This window comes from Somniosus microcephalus, chromosome 8 (assembly GCF_052327205.1).
Source record: "Somniosus microcephalus isolate GS21.2 chromosome 8, FLI_Smic_1.0, whole genome shotgun sequence".
NCBI lineage: Eukaryota > Metazoa > Chordata > Chondrichthyes > Squaliformes > Somniosidae > Somniosus > Somniosus microcephalus.
In genome coordinates, this window is record NC_140994.1 from 215,688,255 (window position 1) to 215,708,676 (window position 20,422).

The window sequence follows — 20,422 nt, forward strand, 5'->3', positions numbered from 1 at the left end:
GTGAATGACTGGAGAGAGGGCGTTAGTTAATGGCAGCTGCTGTCACTTTATCAATATCACATGCTCACATTAATAACCGAGAAATATTTAAGAAAAACAGGCCTTACTGTGACATTGGAATGGTAACAATGAGATAATAAAAGTCTGGATACTCCTAAAACTTCAGGTAACCTAGCTCTGCCTAACCATATTAAACAAGATTTACAAAGCTAAAATACTGTATGCTAACTAACAGGAGGGTTGGTTTCATTTAGTGGCTAAACTATTGGTGCTGTACCAATTTACACACGACCTGGTGGCCAGTTCAATAATAGTATTGGAATTTATCCTGAAGCAGACTGACTGCCCTCTCGGGTATGTGGGTTCAAGCTCCACTACAGATTCGAGCACTTAATCTTGGTTGACACTTCAGTGCAGTTTTGAGGGAATGTCACATCGTGGAGGTGCCAGATTTTGGGTGAGACATTAAACCAAGGCCCTGACTCGGGCGGTTTAAAAAATAACCATGGTATTTTTTTCAGGATGAGCAGGGAGTTCTCCAGCTCAACATTCCTCCCCTCAACCAACACCAACAAAAACAGGTTACCTGTCATTCATTCATTCTTCATTTGCTGTTTATGGGACCTTGCTACATGTAAATTATGCATCATGTTTATTTGCACATCATCTGAGACTGAACGTCAAAAGTAATCCATTGTTTGTAAAACACTTTAGGACATCCTGGGAACATGAAGCAATACAAGACATTTCTTTCTAGTACTGGGATTAATTCAGAATCAAATGGACTACCTCTCATAGGGAAAACAGCATATGGTGTGGCCACGGGGGTGGGGGGGAATCGAGTGTTTTCCACCCCCTTCCCCATTTTAGTTATGGAAAATTGTAAACTTTTTAAATGCATCTTTTGCTGCATCACAGAAATGATTGGCTTAAACAGTGTTATATCACTGAAACAGCATGAAAAGGTATGTGTGTATTCAGTCCAGCTATTGGAAATAACATATTTTAACATTAAATCAGAAAGAACAAGCATGCAAAGGGGAAACATTGACTCAATTTCCACAAAAAGGTGACTTGGACACCATCATGTTTCTAAAAATTAAATAACACTGTCAATCAGATCATAATAAACCAATTATAAGTTTATTTTCTGAAGATTGGGGCACATGATAGCCATTTTCTGATCTAAAACTGGGCACACAGATATAATTGATTTTGGAAACTTGAATGCCTTTTTCCAAAAAGTATACCGAATTCAATGGCACACTTTAAAAAGCTCATCATCAGACTGCAGATGGCGTGGTGGGGTATGGGTTTTCTCCTTGAGCTTCTGACCCCGTATCCTCTTCCTCACAAAGACCGACTACTTACTACCTCTGTAGCATCGCACGCCTCAGCCTATCTTCTGCTAAAACCCTCAGCAATGCCTTTGTCACCTTTAGACTTAATTACTCCAATGTTCTCTTGGATGGCCTTCCATCTCCACTCCCATGCAAAGATCTGCTGTTTGTATTCTATCTTGCACCAAGTTTCTTCATGCATCACCCCTCTCCTCTCTGACCTACATTAGCTCTCAATGCCTCATAATTAAATGTTTCATCTGTGTGTTTAAATCCCTCCATGGCCTTGCGCCACCCCAACTTTGTAACCTCTTCCAACTATACAAATTCTCTATTTCCTGTTGTGCAAAATGACCCCCCTCCACTCCCACCATTCTTTCTACTTCCATCTGTAAACTAAAGGTGCTATATAAATGCAAGGTGTAGTTGCTGTTGTTGAAATGAGTATAGACAATTTCAATCTTGTTCCTAGTTAGCATGCTCCCTATTTTAACATTAACTGGTTTTGAACAGCAACATCAGAGTGAAAATAAAGATAGCTAATGTGGGAAATGGTAATATCTTGCTCTTGCAATGCTGGGGGAATGTAATGAAAGGTTTAATTTTAGTCAATTGTGCAAAACCTAACCTGGAAGTGCCAGATGCTAAGAGTGCCTGAAATGTGTAGGTGTTCCATTATCCATCACTAATATTATTCAGAAGCACAAAATTCACCAAAAAATGTTCTTCACTCGCAAAATAAATGCATCTAAACCCAGGCACAGCCTTAACAGTTTTCATATTTACTGCAAACAGTTCGTATAGTTTGTAAAGAAACGCATGCAATTTTTTGATGTATAAACAACTTAGTTGATGTAGGTTGAGAAATACATTCTGCAAACATAACATGAATATTTTGCTAAGGGGACAGGTAGGGTGGGTGTTAGGTTAATGTGAGACATGCTGTGTTTTACATGGCAGGCAGTTGTGAGGAGGATGCAGAGCTGTTATGTGCCAAGACCTCAGCACCTGTGCACAGACTACTTACCCCAAACTCCTCCATCTCTTCTTCCTGTAAGTGAGAGCCATGAACATTGAAGCATGTGTTCAGAGAGAAAGATAGAAAAGACAAACCAGTTCAGAAGAGCAGGAGGATGAGGGGAAGAGTGCAGTACAAGGGAACAGAGAGGGGTATAAAAGTAGCACCACTAGTCAAAACATCATCACACCAAAAGGGTCTGAAATTAGCAGTAACTGAGGAGTCTTTTTTTTTTTAAATGAACACTAAGAACTTACTGCAGATGTGATGACACACAAATTGGTGAGGGGTTATAATTCAAGATTGAAATCTAGTTTTAATGATTGCAATTGGAGAGCAAAAAATGGTCCTAAGATGAGCGCTGAATGCGATGTACATAGACAGAATGGCACCACAAATATCTTATTATGAACCAACTATTTTCGCAGCCTCTTAAGGAATACAGGAAGAGGCAATGCAGAATTAAGGTGGGATCACAGGCTACTCCAGATTCTGCTAACGCATTTTCCTGCCACCATAGTTGACTTTACTTGGGATTAAATTCTAACCCTCTAGCTTAAAGCTATTTCCTTAAAGTGGAAGTACATTTCACTCAATTAACCCCAAAATCTAAATGCAATGAAGGGAGAAATCATCTCATTTATAGTGCCTCTCAGTAAACTGTGGCTGCCCGGTTTATGTTTTGGAACTACTGGTTACAAGATATTAAGCATGCATTGCAGGATAACCCACCCCCCACTTCTTATGGCATCATGATTTGGGACAATGGATTTTGGGTAGAATGGCCACTAAAGGCGTCAATTGGGAAGAACCTTGAAATATCATCTGGATGGGGAGGGGTTGGAAGAAATTAGCACCAAAAATCTAGGGTTCTGTCAGGTTCTCGCTGAAATTCTGCAGGTAGACCAGCAGAACTCAGCAGAAAACAGGTTGCGCGACAGACTCAGGCAGTGTTAGTGCTGGAGGGTGCAATCTGGTGCAACCGTCCGCTGCTCTCAGGTTGCTTCTAACTAGCAGTTCTGAAGGATAAACTGAAAGATACTAACAAGTAGAGGTGTATCTCCCTTTAAATAAAACATTTAAGGTTATGAGCAATTTAGTAGAATAAACTTCCTCTTTGAAGCTGATACTCAAAATATCTTTTTATTGTGGCCGATTGAGAAAAAAAATCACTTGATTTGAATCTTTTTTGAAGGGGATTGCAGGGGAAGAGAGAATCAGCTTCCAATTGAGACTAGAAACTAAGATTCAGAGACTGTTTCTTCTTCAGTTTATCTGGTTATTAGCAGGAGTTGTGTTAAGTAAAATTATCTACTTTAATAACTGAACCTGACTCGGTAAGGACAGTTGTTGAAGGCCTACGCAAAGTTTGCACTGTCTCTGTGACAATCCACACACTTCACGGTCACTATTTTTTGATGTATGTTTTAGGAAATTTGGACTTGGTGGGAACTATAAAATAAAAAGACCTGGACACAAAATTAAGAAAATGTAAGTCTCAGTCTGATGAACTGTTCATACTCAAAACATCAACTTTTCTGTTCTCTCCACAGATGCTGCCTGACCTGCTCAGCGTTTCCAGCATTTTCTGGTTTTTTTCTGTCTCAGAGCCTCATGGTTGACATTCTGAATTATTAATGGAATTGGGATTAAGTTTAATATCCTTTAGGATTATTCCCAGTTTTATAACTATTTTGGGCGATAGCGGGTGGTTATGTTGCTTTTAATGGTAAGTGCTGATGACATCATGGTGGAATAGGAATGGATTAGAGTTCCTATTCCCCCCCCAAAATATCAACATCACATACAGTTGACTCAGTGGCTGAAGCACTCCATAATGATTAAATCTCTACTACTGTCAAAGCGATTCTCCTACTATGCCAGACTCAGTAACTCCTCCCAGCCAGCACCCTGTATTAATGACAATCTCTACTGATGCTAAATAAGTCACCAATTAAGCAAGGTACCAGAGAGCAAATGGCACCTTGAAAGAGTCAATGCCTTCAGGGGAGCAAGGAAAAAAATTGACAAGTAAAGAAAACAAACACAGGGACATAAAATGAATGACAACAGCAATGTTCACCTCATTCTATACCTCAGTCACACTTGGACACACTAAGAGCCAGTTTACAGCTGTATTTAAAAACAGCACCTCTAGTTCATGGAACTGTCCTGTTTCTATCGGCAGGATAATTTTACCAACAGGAGTGAGAAAAAAATAGCCTCATCGTTAAAAGTACAAGGAGGCTACCCACCAACCATTTCTCCTTTAAAGATCCCATACTCCTGCTGTACATTTTTTTAAAAATCAGCTCTGTCAACCATTACCTGCTAAGCAGAGGTTAGGGTCATTGGAGGAGGCAAGCAGGCCGGAGATATGTTCTAGTTTCACTAAAAAATTTAGTTGAAGTCCACAGATATATATACTGTTATGAGCTCTGCATTTGATATTTGGACTAGATAAGCCCAGATGCAAAAAGGGGGATTCATTTATTCTGAACTGAATAAAGCTGTTATGCACATCGCTCGCTACAAGAGGACTTGAACATCAGAGATTTTCCTCCCATGATTTGCTTCTCATTTGTGACTATAAACACATTGGCCCTGAATTTGCAATTGGAAGCTTCCTGCGGGGAAATGTCTCCGATCCGCAAATAAAATCCGCGCCTACCTGGTGGTCTGGGAGGCATGGAGACTCGTGGTCCTGGGCCTCCCACGTATCTCAGGGGTGCATGCGGTTCGTGAGCACCCCTGGGATCACGTGGGCCGGCCCAACGAATGACCGAAGGGAATCCCCATTCATGCTTATGGAGATTCCATATGTACAGAAACCCCATAAGTATGAATGGGAATACCCCAAAAAATACCTCTAGACTTCAAATAAAGAAAAAAAAAATCACATATTTAAAATGAATTAAAATGGCATTTAAGTAATTATTTAAAACAAAAATTTTATTTTTTGAAAAATAAATTTACATGTTTTAAAGGGGCTAAAAATAAACTTGCCTTATTGGACAGGGTTTTTAAACGTATAAATTATTGATAAAATTTTATATTTCTGTTTTTTAAATCTCTTAGGCTGATAAAAGCTGGCTGAATTCACACCTGCTTTTACCAGGCATAAGAATTTCACGGGAATTCGTTGGGCAGAAGTTAGGCAAATCCCCGCCCGCGGATGCCCTTTTCCCGGGGATGCGGATGAAATTCTTGACAGATTGCAAGTTCCAGGTTTTGGCGCATGCCTAAACCCGGAACTTGCGCGGCCCTTATGGGCATGTACGCACCCATAGGAGCCGCAAATTACGGCCCATTGTTGAGAGGGCTGGTCTTCCTTCAATTCATCTGCTAGGTTTCTGCTATTGTTTAAATTAAATGAAAGTTGCTTACTCCAGGTTACTTGAATAGCAAGAATGAAATAAACCAAAGGAGGGTTGACTGAAAAATTCCATTGTTCATTACTCTTTTTCCACAGTTCAGTCTTTGAAGTTGGAGGTGGTCTCTCTCAGGCTATGTTGAACAGTTAGCTCTTTTAGCATCACTTATCACAGCAATTATTTTTAGACCTGATTTCTGCTTCTTTTTATTTGTCTACTGCCTGTTCTTTGACTATGCTTAATTAACAGCAAATTCAAAGTTATTTTTATCCTCATCACTACTATTCAGTTTGGTAAGGAAACTTAACATTTAAAATCTGCATGCATCACCCTGAATACACGAGCCATCAGATTCAAAGAAGTAACATTAGTTGATATGGTATCAAACAACCCAACTTTGATTTCTGTGAATTCACAGAGCAGCCATGTCAACAATTCACAAACAAACATTTCCATTTTTAAAGTGAATCTCACCCACTTTACAAACTGGAAAGTCCCACCAGTTTATCCTCCCACCTCCTTAAATAAAGACAGCGACTCTTGCTGGGTTATTGCTCAGAGAATTGGCTAGCTTCTGATATCTAAGGCAAGTGGCCATTTTTCAAGGTTGAGACCAGATACTGAGTTGGCTATGCGAGCCATCAGTCAAGCCCAATCCTGTTCACAACTGCTGCCCACAGGCTTGCACGAGGAGCGTGCTGTTCAATGTAATGTGAGCTGGCTACTGAGCATTCAGTACCACATGCTCTTCTCACCAGCACGCTGATTTTAAACAAAAAGCATGTTTAAGCACAGAATTAATAGTTTTTCTGCCATCACTGGGTGAAAGAGATGGTGTGGAGAAGCCAGTGTTGGACTGGGGTGGACAAATGTAAGAAGCCACACAACACCAGGTTATAGTCCAACAGTTTTATTTGAAATCACAAGCTTTCGGAGCACTGCTCCTTCGTCAGGTGACGAAGGAGCAGCGCTCCGAAAGCTTGTGATTTCAAATAAAACTGTTGGACTATAACCTGGTGTTGTGTGACTTCTTACATGGGTGAAAGAGAGAACGAAATTGTGCATCGAACCTAGCACAGTACCTGATCAAAAATGGGCTGTTGGCAACCCATACTGTGATCAGTACAAAACTGCACAGCTCTCAAAAAAAAAATACTAAAAGTAAACTTTATAGGCCCTACAACACAACATTTTCATGCGCATCACTTTCACACATTTAAAAGCTTTTGCATCTGCTATAGGGACATGTAAATATGAAAGTGATTCTTGAACATTACACATTCAACAGGAAACATCTTCCAGAATCCAGTAAGATTTCAATAGAGTACAATTCCCACAATAAAAACATTCATTCATTAGCAGTGCCCTGACCAGAGTAAAAATTCTCATTCTGTTTCTTGACAATTACTAACCTATTTCTGAACATTACAGCAGGATCCATGTTAACTGAGGTCATACGGACAACATGTCGAATCTCCTTGGCAATCATTCGCAGTTTCTCAAAGTTTGCCAAACCTTCTACTTTGGAGTCATTTCCTTAAAAAGCAAGAGAGAAAAGTCATGTTGCACTTCATGGCAGGGTTCCTAATTATATCCAGAATACATAAACTACAAAAGCTGTCAAGAGTTAGTGCTGTCAATGTCAAAGGAGACAATAATTCAAAAGCCACTTTATTTTTTTTCAACACTGATTTCAGGGGACCCGCACAATGTCAGCACCAGTCTCCTGTTTATAATTCTACTTGGTGCCATTTTCTATCAAGTGTCAGGCAGAAATGCAGCCATTAAGTCAGAGAACAGCTCCTAAAATCCATGAAAAAGTGGTTACCAGCTGTCACCAGAACAAGGCAATTGGCAAATTTATATTACTAACTGCAGCCAACAGTGAGAAAACCATATGTTTGCCATCCGCTCCAGTTTTTAAACACTAAAGCACTTTGAGGGTCGAGGGTCAACACTATGCATGTTAAAGGAGATGCTAACTCTCATAGTTAGCACTGTGAATGTCTAAGGAGATGATAGCTCTGGAAGTCAGTGCTATGAATATTAAGGAAATGGTAACCCTTAGGGTCAGTGCTATGAATGTTAAAGAAGGCAGCAATTCTCAGAGCCAATGCTGTGAATGTGCAATTGTTCAAGTTTGCAGATAAATCACACCGGTGACATTAGGAAAGAGATTCACTCTGAGGGATGCCCTTAACTGACATCACCACCACATGTTCCCTCTACTGTTAAAATGGAGGATATACAGAAATCCATATCAAAGTTCTAATCAATTGTTTTAAAATTAGCAGTTCATACAGGACTTACTATTCAGAGTATTTTGTTACCTTCCCTTTTAAGGATTCATAAAAATTGTTAACATGCGAGAACCTAATGCAACTTGTAAAGGAGGGGTTTTCTATTAAGATTTTGTACATAATGCACACCACTTCACATTAAAAATGAGTACAAAACCCAGGGTGCACATTACGTGTGATGGCATATTATATGTGGAAAATGTAAAGATGGGAAATTGCATGTTAGATATGAAAACTTGCAGAATACACTATATCAATTGAAATACTGGAGAAATAAATACCAGCTCCTCTATTACGCTGGCCCAACAGCTTACAAGTTTCATGGACAAGAACTGATATGGTTCATCAAGTAACAAATGTTAATTGCAATGAATCTACCTACAACTGCTTCATATATTAGTCTTCCCAATTACGCTACAATCCTAATTTATGCAAGTATTAATGATCACAAAGCTTTTTAAAAAGAAATTCTAAAAATATTAATTACAGAATCCAGAACACTTCAGTACATTCAGGGTATTACAACACTGGCAAGAATCTTTGACACATCGCACAGTTGTTAAATCACATACAGCTACTAGCGGCACTGCATTTTGATGATGTTTTGTGTAATGTGTGCATCATCCCCCAAAAAAACTGAAAACGGAAGACGTGATTCATTTTCTGTCACCATTTGTAACACTATTTCACCCTTACCCTGCTGAACAAACAACACTGTACAGAGTTAGTACAGCAAATACTGTGCCTATTAGTTTAACCTTCACCCTGTTTAATAATCTCTACAGCTGTCACAACAAATACAAACCTGCCAAGTGTCACTTACTGAGATTGACAACTGCTCAGTTTGCTTCAAAATGTGACCTATTTTGATGCGTGCCACTTATCAAAAAAGGCTGCTCCATGTATTTAAATGCACCTGCCATCTGTGTCACTCTTGCCAATTGTTAAGGTCACTCATATTTTCCTGAGCTTGACAGGACTGAGCCTAGCAGTCTAACCCTTGCCTTGCTGAATAAACAAGAATCCCACACAGTTACAAAATGAATACGTGACCGTGGTCTAATCGTTACCCTGAGAATAATGGGGGCTCCATACAGTTACCGTAAAGGCTGAGGATACCGCTGCAAGAGTTAAACACTTAACAAGCAGTTGACTGCGTGCTGTGAATTATCTGCATGAGCAAATCGCACTTTAATAATGGAATACCTTCGTGCAAGAAAGTGAGGTCTTTTTTGACTACAGGGAACAGTGGAATGATGGGCGGCTGCAGACTCTGGCTGCTGAGAACGTTTCTATATTTTGCCATGTTTCTTGAAGGATCAAAGAGATCTTGAAGGTCCCGAAGCAGCTTTTCGTACTTGCTCGGCAGTTTTTCCCAAGTGCCTCGAAGGCGTGCAATTGGCGCGAGGTTTAGCCCACTGAAACAGAGAAAACTTTCAATGACCTTTTTATAATGCTTACATCTGATGATAATTACATTTTTTGGAATACAGCATCTTCCAATAAGGACTTGTGTTTAAGAATGATTGTTGCTGAAAGACTCCAGACACATTTTTATTACATAGTAGTACATAGTACTTGCAGTGCAGAAACAGGCCATTCAGCCCAACGGGTGGTGTTTATGCTCCATATGAGCCTCCTCCCACCCTTCTTCATCTAACTCCATCAATATATCCTACTACAGTATTCCTTTCTCATGTGCTTATCTAGCGTTCCCTTAAATGCATATATGCTATTTGCCTCAACTACTCCTTGTGGTAGCGAGTTCTACATTCTAACCACTCTATGGGTAAAGAAGTTTCTCCTGAATTCCCTACTGGATTTATTAGTGACAATCTTATATTTATGGCCCCTAGTTCTGTTTATGGCCACAAGTGGAAACATCTTCTCCAAGTCTTCATCTTCTAGCAAACCCTTTCATAATCTTAAAGACCTCTATCAGATCACCCCTCTAGTCTTCTCTTTTCTAGAGAAAAAAGCCCCAGCCTATTCAATCTTTCCAGATAAGTATAACCCCTCAGTTCTGGAATCATTCTAGTAAATCTTTTTTGCACCTTTTCCAGTGCCTCTACATCCTTTTTATAATAATGGAGACCAGAAATGCTCACAGTACTCAAATGTGGTCTAACCAAGGTTCAATACAAGTTTAACATAACTTCTCTGCTTTTTAGTTCTATCCCTCTAAAAATGACCCCCAGTGCTTTGTTTGCTTTTTTATGGCCTTATAAATCTGCATCACTACTTTTAGCGATTTGTGTGTCTGTTCCTCTATCCCATTTAGATACTTATTTTCCAAGCAGTATGTGGCCTCCATAATCTTCCTACCAAAATGTCCCACCTCACATTTATCTATATTGAAGTTAATTGCCAATTACATGCCCATTCTGCAGGTTTATTAATATTTTCCCATATTTTGTCACAGCTCTTCTCTGTATTAACTATACCACCACCGCCCCCCCCAATTTGGTGTCGTCTGCAAATTTTGAAATTGTACTTCCGATTCCAGAGTCCAAATTGTTTATGTAAATGGTGAACAACAGTGATCCCAGCACCGATCCTTGTGGAACACCACTTCCCACCTTTTGCCAGTCTGAGTAACGATGAAGATTATGGCGACTTAATAACTACCGCCAACCTAAAAAAAATGTATTCATTCATTCTTAGAATTTGCTATCAATGCCAGCATTATTGCTGATCCTTAGCTGCCCTGATTTGATACAATGGAGTGGCTTGCCAGGCCACTTCAAAGGGCAGTTAAGAATCAACTGTGCCAGAAAGGGACTGGACATATAGGTCAGACCAGGTAGGGAGGCAGGTTTCTTTCCCTAATAACAACAGAAAGTGCTGGAAACACTCAGCAGGTCAGGCAGCATCGAGGAGAGGAGAAACAGAGTCAACGTTTTGGGTTGAAATCTTCGCCAGAACTGGAAAAGGTTAGGGAGGAGAGATTTTTAAGCAGGGGCAGGGAGGAGGAGAGGAAAGAACAAAGGGAAGGTCTGTGATAGGATGGAAGGCAGGAGACATTGAATGACAAAAGGGATGATAGTGCAAGGCAAAAGGAGAGGTAATGGGAGTATTTTGCTATTGTACAGGAAACTTTCGTTTATCCGGAGGTTAACGTTTTGTTGCTTTTTTTTAATCATCAGTCAGGCTCTGCAAGGTCTAGCTGAAGCTGTTGCTTAGCTACAGAGACGTTTGCAAGCTACGGCCAACTGTTTAGAAGCTAGCAACAGGGTTTGTTGCTAGATACGGAGCTCAAAAGCGCCGTATGTTTTAACATTAGCGCTGGTTTGTCCGGCAGTTTTGATGGGACGGCAACAGCTCGGTCCCGTCAGTGCCGGATACCAGAAAGTTTCCTGCATTAGCTTTCCTTCCCTAAAGGAAAAGCAGCCACTAAAGGACACTAGTGAACCAGTTGAGTTTTTACCTCTACTTCTAGACCTTTGTTACCTCTAGACTCAACTATTCCAATGCTCTCCTAGCTGGCCTTGCACGTTCTACCCTACATAAACTTGAGCTCATCCAAAACTCTGCTGACTGTATCCTAACTCGCACCAAGTCCCATTCACCTATCACCCCTGTGCTCGCTGACCTACATTGGTTCCCTGTCCAGCAACGCCTCAAATTTAAATTTCTCATCCTTGTTTTCAAATCCCTTCATGGCCTCACCCCTCTCTGTCTCTATAACCTTCCCCAGCCCTACAACCTTCAGGGATATCTGCACTCCTCCAATTCTGGCCTCTTGCGCATCCTCGATTTTAATCGCTCCACCATTGGCAGATCCAGTAGCATCGTGATCACTTTTTTTTTTTAAACTGTTTTCAAATTCTCAAACTGCCATGGTGGGATTTGAACTCACATTCTTTGGATTATTAGTCCAGTAACATAACTACCACAGTACTGCACCCGTTATCTGGTCTGTGGATTTTGCTTCAATACAATGACATTAAAAAGGAAGCATAGAAAACAGGCACTTTTTCAGAATAACTGTCCCTTTGTTATATAGGAGTCTTCAATTTTCAAGTGCCAGAAATAGTCTATTGCGAGTGTGATTTTAGTATATTGCAATAGAGCTAGTCACTTCTCATAAGTCTCAGCTCCATAACATTACCTAGGGACTCACTCCTAAAGAAACTAGCATAAATAATTACTGTTAGAAATCACTTTTTATTAATTGCACCGCGACTAACAGAGAATATTGATGTGGCAAAATACCTGCTTCCTACATTTTCCTTCTCCATTAAAACAGAAATATTTGGTTCCTTTACAAGCCAGTTATAAACATCCTGGTGCTCATCAACATCAAAAACCATAATTGGTACAGTCTCAGCTCAGAAATGGAAACTTGTAAAACAATGTATACTATGTGATGGTACAGCACACTAGAGCTCAAAAACCTTCTCTACTCCTAGTTTAGTTCCTCTGACATTGGCATTCCTCTAGTATCTCAACCAAAAGGGCACACTTCATGTAGTCCGTCAGCAAGAGACTACTTTTCTATAAAGACATCACAGATGAGTTCAATCCTGCCCTTCATTGATGCTCACACAATGGCCCAGATTTTGCAGTCAGCAGCGAACAAACGGCGCTAGCTGTTCATTACACTTACACTTGCCCACAGACTTTCTGTGGGCTTTTCCACTGTGACTTGCGGTAATTAGAGAGCCAAAACAGTGCAGCGCCCTCTACAGGAGATCTGGGACCTGTGTGAACAGGACAAGCAACTGTGTATCTCCTTAACCAATCAGATTGAAGAATCTTTACTGAGACACGCAGAATCTAAACCAGGAAGTGTTAGTTAGAATATTTAATTCAATGCCAAATCATGTATAGAAAGTGAAATAAAGAGAGGGAAAGAAAAATGGGATGAAGAGAGAGTGACAAAAGAAAAATATCAGAAAGTAAAAAAAATTACATTTTTAAAACCTCCAACAATAATTAAAATCCGAAGGAATGAGACTCCACACTTTTAAAAGTAAATTTTCTATGCCAGAGAGCTTGTTTGACAGTAATTAAGACTTATCACACCATTAAAAATTCACTTACCCTTGAATGGACAAGCCCTAACCTTTTCTGGCATGTTTAGTGGGTATCAAGTGGATAAGTACTGCAACTTCACGCCCTTCATGTGTTTGAATGTCGAATCTCTAGGCGATGAATCGGTGTAACGAAACTTGTGGAGGAGCAGGGCAAATTGGACAGTAACTTCCTGATTACTGCGTTTAACTGTGCATGTGCAGATGCCGGAAGTTGCTGTCTGATTTACTCCATAATAATGCTGAGCACTGATAGCCTCACCATTATTCCTACCACAAAATCCGAGCATTTATGTAAATTCAATGTAATTCATTAGCTCAGGGATGGCGAGGCCAAATGTAGAACTACTATTGCTTCCCCATCTCAGATTAACTCAGCATGGACCAGGAATAGAACAAGGGACATTCTGGTCTGTACAGTTCAGTATCACAACGCAGTGCATTTGCCCAAAATAAAACTCAAAATTGGATCACGTTAACTGTCAATTATGACTCCTATTAAGAACTTCAATTAATTGCTTTCTCTTATTTGTCCCACAACCTACTATATGCTCTGTAGAGAAACCAACTATAATGTAATACTTTCAGTGTTTTGACACAGACAATATGGTTAAAAAAAACTCCAAAAAAATGTCATCTCAAGGTAAAGGCAGAGATTACTAAAGGAAGTTGACCATTCCTGTTAAGGATAGTTCTGGCTGCAAGGGTAGCAATTTTAACCATTTTTTCACCCTTGTTTCAGACCCATTTACCACATTCAAAAAGCAGGAACTGCCTAGAGTGAGTTAATTCAGTTTTGCTGAACAAATTAATAACTGTAAAATAGTAAAAACGAAGTCAGCACTTTTTTAATGCAGTTTTTAATTTTTAAGTTAACATTGATTTTCCCTGCCCTGATAGTGTCACAACTAGAGTGATGTAGTGGTTTAATTAGCCTTTCGTCTTTGGCCTCAAATTCAGCCCAACTGAATGGATGGATGAAGGCCCCTGTTGTGGGTAAGAATCGAACAATATTAAATTGAGAGCGTCCTACCAATTACTAGTCGGCATGAACGCATAACACTAAACTACTCGCAATTCAGCACAAATGGTACTAACTCACTGGAAGAGGCTGCATGGATGACTGTGTGGGGATCAAATGTCACACCAATGGAGTAGGAGGTGCTTTAAGAAGGTTAGTGTTAAGTGATTTTGTTGAGGGGGAGTAGAGAGCTTTAATGCATCAGAAATAACAACAGAAAATGCTGGAAAAACTCAGCAGGTCAGGCAACATCCGTGGAGAGAAATTTGAGTTGACGTTTCGGGTTGGACCCTTCTTCAAAACTGGAAAGAAAAGAAACTAGATCGGAGGCAGGGCTGCGATCGGACAAAAGAATAAAAGAAACAAAAGAAGTAAAAGAGATTAGAAGCTAGAGGAGATAGTAATAGGCTGGGATTAGGTGTAAAGTGTACTGGCAGGGCAAAAGATAGCTGCCAGGTGTGAGAGAGAAACAAAAGGAAAGGGGGGGGGGGGGGGAAAAGGAGTGGAACAATTACAAGAGAAAATGAAATGGGGGCCGAGCTTATGATCTGAAATTGTTGCATCAGACTCCTGCTGTTCTTGACTCGGATTGCTTGATGCTGACTAATGACACCATCATGATGTGCAGAGAAATGCACCAAAAAATATAAAATACGCAATAAATTCAATGCTCTTCCAACTAAGTAATTTAAAATGAAAATATTCTTTTAAGATTAATCTCATTAGTTCCAACAGGAAGCACCAAAAGAAAATAGCAAAAAAGTTTATTGCTTTACTGACTGCACTGACAGACTTCATTGCAATGACTTGTCCTACGCAACACTGCATTCTGGCTAATCCAATTAACATTTGGCATAATGGATATTTAAGGCTCGCACATCACAGTGCCAAATCACATCAGCTAAACCATCAAACCCTGACACGCACAATTAATTCATACCTGATGACTGCAAACATAGAATTGAAGTTCTTGCATTCTCTGCAGTGCAGGGAGATTTTGATAAAATGTTTAATTATCTTCATTCTTTTCCATTGAACAGTTTCCTTCAAAATTTCAGTGGCGACCCAAAAGGTCTCCTGATTGATAATGTCCTCAAACTGCTTGAGATGTACATTTCCAGTTTTTGACTCCCTTTTGAACAGGTCATCTATATACTCTGTGGGCTCAATGTTCCGGAACAATTCAAAGTCTCGCATTGAGAGCTGAGTGGCTACCTCAATGGTGCTGAGTTGTAGCAGAGATATTTGACTTTCCCTCAATAATTCTTGGGCATCTTCATCTGAGCAAAGGGTTTCTGTTTCCATATTGTTCTTCAGATAGTACCTGAACAACGAGATATACAGAAGTTATATTGTTCTGAAACACAGTATTGGCATTTTATGGCTGTAGTTCAAAATTATTCATAATCGGTCTCTAAATTAGTTTTTCAGATCAGAATCTTTCAGTTTCCAAATTTGCACAACACCTTCTTTCCTCCATTTCTGCCCACCCCCCAATCCTCTGTGCTCCTTTGCTGTGGGCATTGTCTCAAGGTAGAAAAGTTCCACAGGCAACAGGCATCAAGTACCTTGAAGTGTCATTCTTCATGATGGTAACCATTTTTGCCTGTTTTGGTCATGAAATCACCCTACATTATACAATGAGAATGTTTCATAAATACAAAATAATGCCTGGATTCTAGTAATTCTAGTAAAAATTGAACATAACATCCCACAAGAGTGATCAAAATACTTGGGAAAATTATCAATCTTGTAGAAGATGCGTGAATTGGTCTTTCAATATCAGGCACAAAAATAACCAGAACATTAAAAAAAAATGTTTTATTTGTGTGCAACAAACAATGCCTTCTCACCTGCCGTTCAGCTGGATCCGGTCAGCCAGCTTCGATAACTGATCAGGAAGTCTCCTTTGCTTGATGACACCTTCAGGGCTTATAGAAACCTCACAGAGAGAGTAGGTCTCAGGAGGTGCAGTGAGGCCAAATTCATGGACAGAATGGACAACAACTTCTTTCGCTGTTGTATCTTTGCTTATGATGATGTAGCAACTTTGCTGATCTGCCTTAAAGACTCGGATGACTTGATCTGGTATGTCTGATTAAAAAAAAAATTAAAAATTGCAAACATATATACACAATACTCAAACTTTCTGTTGCCTATATCCCAAGTCACATGTTTGTCACACACAGCATAGATTCTCCCCAACCAAATAAATATACTTTGTGGCATTCAATCAGCAAGATATGGAGGGAGAGAAAATTGGGTGAGGAAAGGGTCTGGCTTGACTGTGATAACCCATAAAGTGAAATAGCCTGCTGACACCCATCGGTCATACAAACACATGATGCAAAGGCACTTGAATATGGTAGCAGAGAGCTATCACTATTCCATGGAACTATGCACCAGCACTACTTGCTGCAGACAGGAGAGCAACAGGAAGGGAAGAAAAATGAAGGCAGAAGGAAAAAAATTACTAGCAAATTAGAAAATAAACATTCTGAACCAATTGCCTGCATGCTGCAATATATACATTAACAATCTGTTAATGTATATATTGGAGCATGCGGGCAATTTATGATTTGTAGATTTGCTGCTACAGGTACTTGTATGAGCCAAACTATAATTTTTGAAAATTAAGGACTTTGTGTACAAGAGTGAAGCTTATCTGATGGCTTAATGGGTAAACAGTTCCATTCTAAACTACACACCAGCTGGTCTCTGGTTTGATTCCCCATTGAGCTGATCTCAGTCAGGTTGCAGTTCAGGGCACTATGATTATCTTCTGTGTCCCTTAGCTTGAGAGGGATAAAAAAGTGTCAGCTGGAAAGTGTGGACATTGGTTGAGGGCAATTAGGGATGGGCAACAAATGCTGGCCTTGCTAACGACGCCCACATCCCATGAAAGAATTAAAAAAGAGACACGTTTGGATTCAGTTGTGATGCTCTAAGTGGTTGAATAGCTTGCCAATGCTCACATTTTAAGCTTGAGGTAAATAGCAGAGGGTTACCAGGGCCTGCAGCCATAAAAGAGTCTTTAAGAGAACAGGAGAGAAATGGAGAAAACTGGGGCGGGGCGGTGGGGGAGGAAACATTTAACTAATATGCACATCACAATGAATCAACTCATTTTTCCTCCATAAGCATGATTCATAATGAAGCACATAACAGGCTTCATTAAACTGAACTCTAGTAAAATGGCAATAACTAAAACTTCTGTAAGCAACTTATGGTCTTCAGAAAGGAACAGCAAGTTCTGGGAAATGTTTGAGGCTGATTGACTTGCCTTTAACCTCAAGGTAACAGTAAATGCCAGTCTCCCAAGTTTATTTATTGTGTTTGACAGTGATGGAAATACAAGAAACATTAACTTTGTATACATGTCAATTATTTTGACAGAAGTGGTACAGCTCTGCCCGAATGCTGGTGAAGATAGCTGACTGACTACTGATGCTCCTCCAGCTGTATGTAATTCCAAATCCAGAGAGTTTCTGTCCCGCATTGCACTGTGGTTATATTCAATCACTCTAGTTACTTAAAAGTGAAATACAATTCTGTTGACTTAACACCGGATATGCTATTTTACATCAGAATGCTGACTATTCATAAAAAATGCATAACAACATGGGCTGCAATACTTAATCCCCGAGAAAACACCAGAATACAAATGACTAATTTTCAAGTTGCACTGTTTTATTTGATGCATTCATTGCTGCCTCCCTTAATCCATGCTGAGTGTATTAATAGTTTTAATCCATATCAACATTTTATGTTTTTTGTTCAGTAAAATAGTCAAGTAGATATAGTTGGGGGAGGGGGGAGTTTTGGAAGGGAAAGTACGAGTCATAGAAACATAGAAGATAGGAGCAGGAGTAGGCCATTCGGCCCCTCGAGCCTGCTCCGCCATTCAATGAGATCATGGCTGATCATCCAAATTCAGTACCCTGTCCCTGCCTTCTCCTCATATCCCTTGATCCTTTTAGCCTTAAGAAATATATCTAACTCCTTCTTGAATATATTTAATGAATTGGCCTCACCTGCCTTCTGTGGTAGAGAATTCCACAGGTTCACCACTCTCTGGGTGAAGAAATTCCTCCTCATCTCTGTCCTAAATGGCTTACCCCTTATCTTTAGACTGTGACCCCTGGTTCTGGACTCCCCCGCCATCGGGAACATCCCTCCTGCATCTAGTCTGTCTAGTCCTGTTAGAATTTTATAAGTTTCAATGAGATAAAATGAGATAAGTTTCAAAGAATGTCTTTTATCCCCCCACAGGCAGACAAGTAAAACCAGACACCTTCATGTGTGGCCAATTGGATGGATAGTTATAGTTTGTAATTGGCAGTAAATAACAGTACCCTGGGAACAGTTTCCCTACTTGCCTTTTCAATGGAGCACAGTATATTGATCAGCACTTGAGAGAAAAAATAAATAGAAAAAATAACTGAGGTTAAAAGAGGAGTGATCCCAGCATTACCAGTCTTAAAAATAAAATAAGAACATAAGAAATAGGAGCAGGAGTAGGCAATCTGACCCCTTGAGCCTGTTCCGCCATTCAATAAGATCATGGCTGATCTTCAACCTCAACTCCAGTTTTCCCCGCCCTAGAGTCAAAATATTCCAAATTTTTTTTTTTTAATTGATTTACAAGTTTTAATAAGTGCTAATAACACAAGTGCTAATGAGTACTGGGTGTTACTGAGCCAGACAGTGCTGCAAAACTGAATAAGCACCGCGGATGAAATAACGCGAGAGGTGCAAAAGATTTTCTTTGTGCTATGTGTAGTGACGTCACAAACTGATTCTTTGGGGTTTATGATTTTCCATTGCAAAGAGGAAATCTACCTCAAGATTACGGACGAACCTTGTGTTCATGGTTGCAGCTCTATCAATGTTATTCCAACTGCCTCCCATTACTGGGTTCAGTAACTGCTCGAAACTAGCTTCTTGGTTTAATGGTTGTATCTCTAAAAATGTTAATCCAGTGAAGCAATCCCTCCCACTCAGGGACCCTGATGATGTCATTGACAATGTTCGCACAGTTGAAGAAACAAAAATAAATCAATGTTAATAATTCTTTTGAACATTTTTAATACTTTTAAAAAACAAAAATGACCATTTTCTGTCCATTCCAATAAACACTTAATTTAACACTGCTATAACATACACAGAAGTTACAACACAGAAACAGACCATTTAACCCAACCAGTCTGTTGGTGTTTACCTTCCACACAAGCAAATAGTCCTAATCACATGTATTGGTCCAGTTCCCATATTCCTTTATCTCCTTTTCCGCTAACCATCAATCCAATCTAATCTTGAATGCTGACATAGTTTCTGCCTCAACCACTAACACTGGAAGTGAATTCCACAGCATAGCAATTCTCTGTAAAGGTGTTTCTCTTGCTCTCTGCTCTAAATCTGTTATAATTCATTTTGTATCCATGGCTCCTTGTTCTCGACCCCTCAACTACTGGAAACAATCTGCTTCTATCTAGCCAGTCCCATCCTCTCATCATTTTAAACACTTCTATCAACTGTCCTGTACTCTGTGTTGTTCTAACAAAACAAGACACAATTTTTCAAATCTTTCTCTGTATTTCCTCAAACCAGACAGGTTCCAAATGAATGTGTGTTGCACACTCTGCAAAGCCTCAATATCTCTCATATGATGTGGAGGCCAATACTGAACACAGCAATTTAATTAAGGTCTTATTACAGTTTTATATAGGCTCATCATTACTTCTTGGCTCTTATATGCTCCACCTCATAATAAAACATAGAATTCCTTTTGTTTTTTTAAAAAGGCTTCATCAACCTGAGGTGCTGTCTTTAATATGTTGTGAACCTGTACCCCCAATGCTCTTCCACAATACCCAGTCTACTTTCATTCAGAATATAATTACTGCTGTTATTTCTTCACCTCACACTTATTGGCACTGAACTCCATCTGCCACTTTTTAGTCCATTCTCTCATCTTATCAATATCCCTTTGCAGCTTCCCTTCGTCGTCTAAAAAATGTAGTATACCTCCTATTTTGGTATCATATGCAAATTTCAGCACCATTCCATTTCAGTCTATATCCAAATTATTGATATACACAGTGAACAGAGTGCCCCCAGAACTGAACCCTAACAGATACCACTACCCACTTCCAATCACTCCGAAAAACTGTCCTTAGCTCCCACTCTCTCTTTTCCCACTTCTGACCATTTTTAATCCAGTTTTCTTCTCTCTGCAAATTCAATACCCCTTGATTTTCTCCAGCAATCTGTTGTGGCTCCTTGTCAAATGTTTTCCTGAAGTCCTTTTACACTACATCCACTGCATCTACC

The 20,422-nt window shown here is 39.7% G+C and overlaps 1 protein-coding gene across 8 annotated transcripts in view; it reads right to left on the reverse strand.

The window, feature by feature from the left end:
• LOC147114097 (rap guanine nucleotide exchange factor 6-like) overlaps positions 1-20,422 on the reverse strand; it is a 412,326-nt gene that overhangs the window by 40,886 nt on the left and 351,018 nt on the right. For 5 of the 8 annotated variants that reach the window (XM_085995704.1, XM_085995702.1, XM_085995705.1 and 2 more), the window contains 5 exons: positions 15,943-16,183; positions 15,030-15,413; positions 9,239-9,450; positions 7,145-7,268; positions 2,368-2,391 (listed from right to left, as the gene is read on the reverse strand). In XM_085995704.1, the coding sequence (XP_085851830.1) occupies positions 2,368-2,391; positions 7,145-7,268; positions 9,239-9,450; positions 15,030-15,413; positions 15,943-16,183 (985 nt within the window). Of the gene's footprint in view, positions 1-2,367; positions 2,392-7,144; positions 7,269-9,238; positions 9,451-15,029; positions 15,414-15,938; positions 16,184-20,422 lie in introns of those variants that run through there. The other 3 variants (XM_085995706.1, XM_085995707.1, XM_085995709.1) reach the window with 2 other exon arrangements.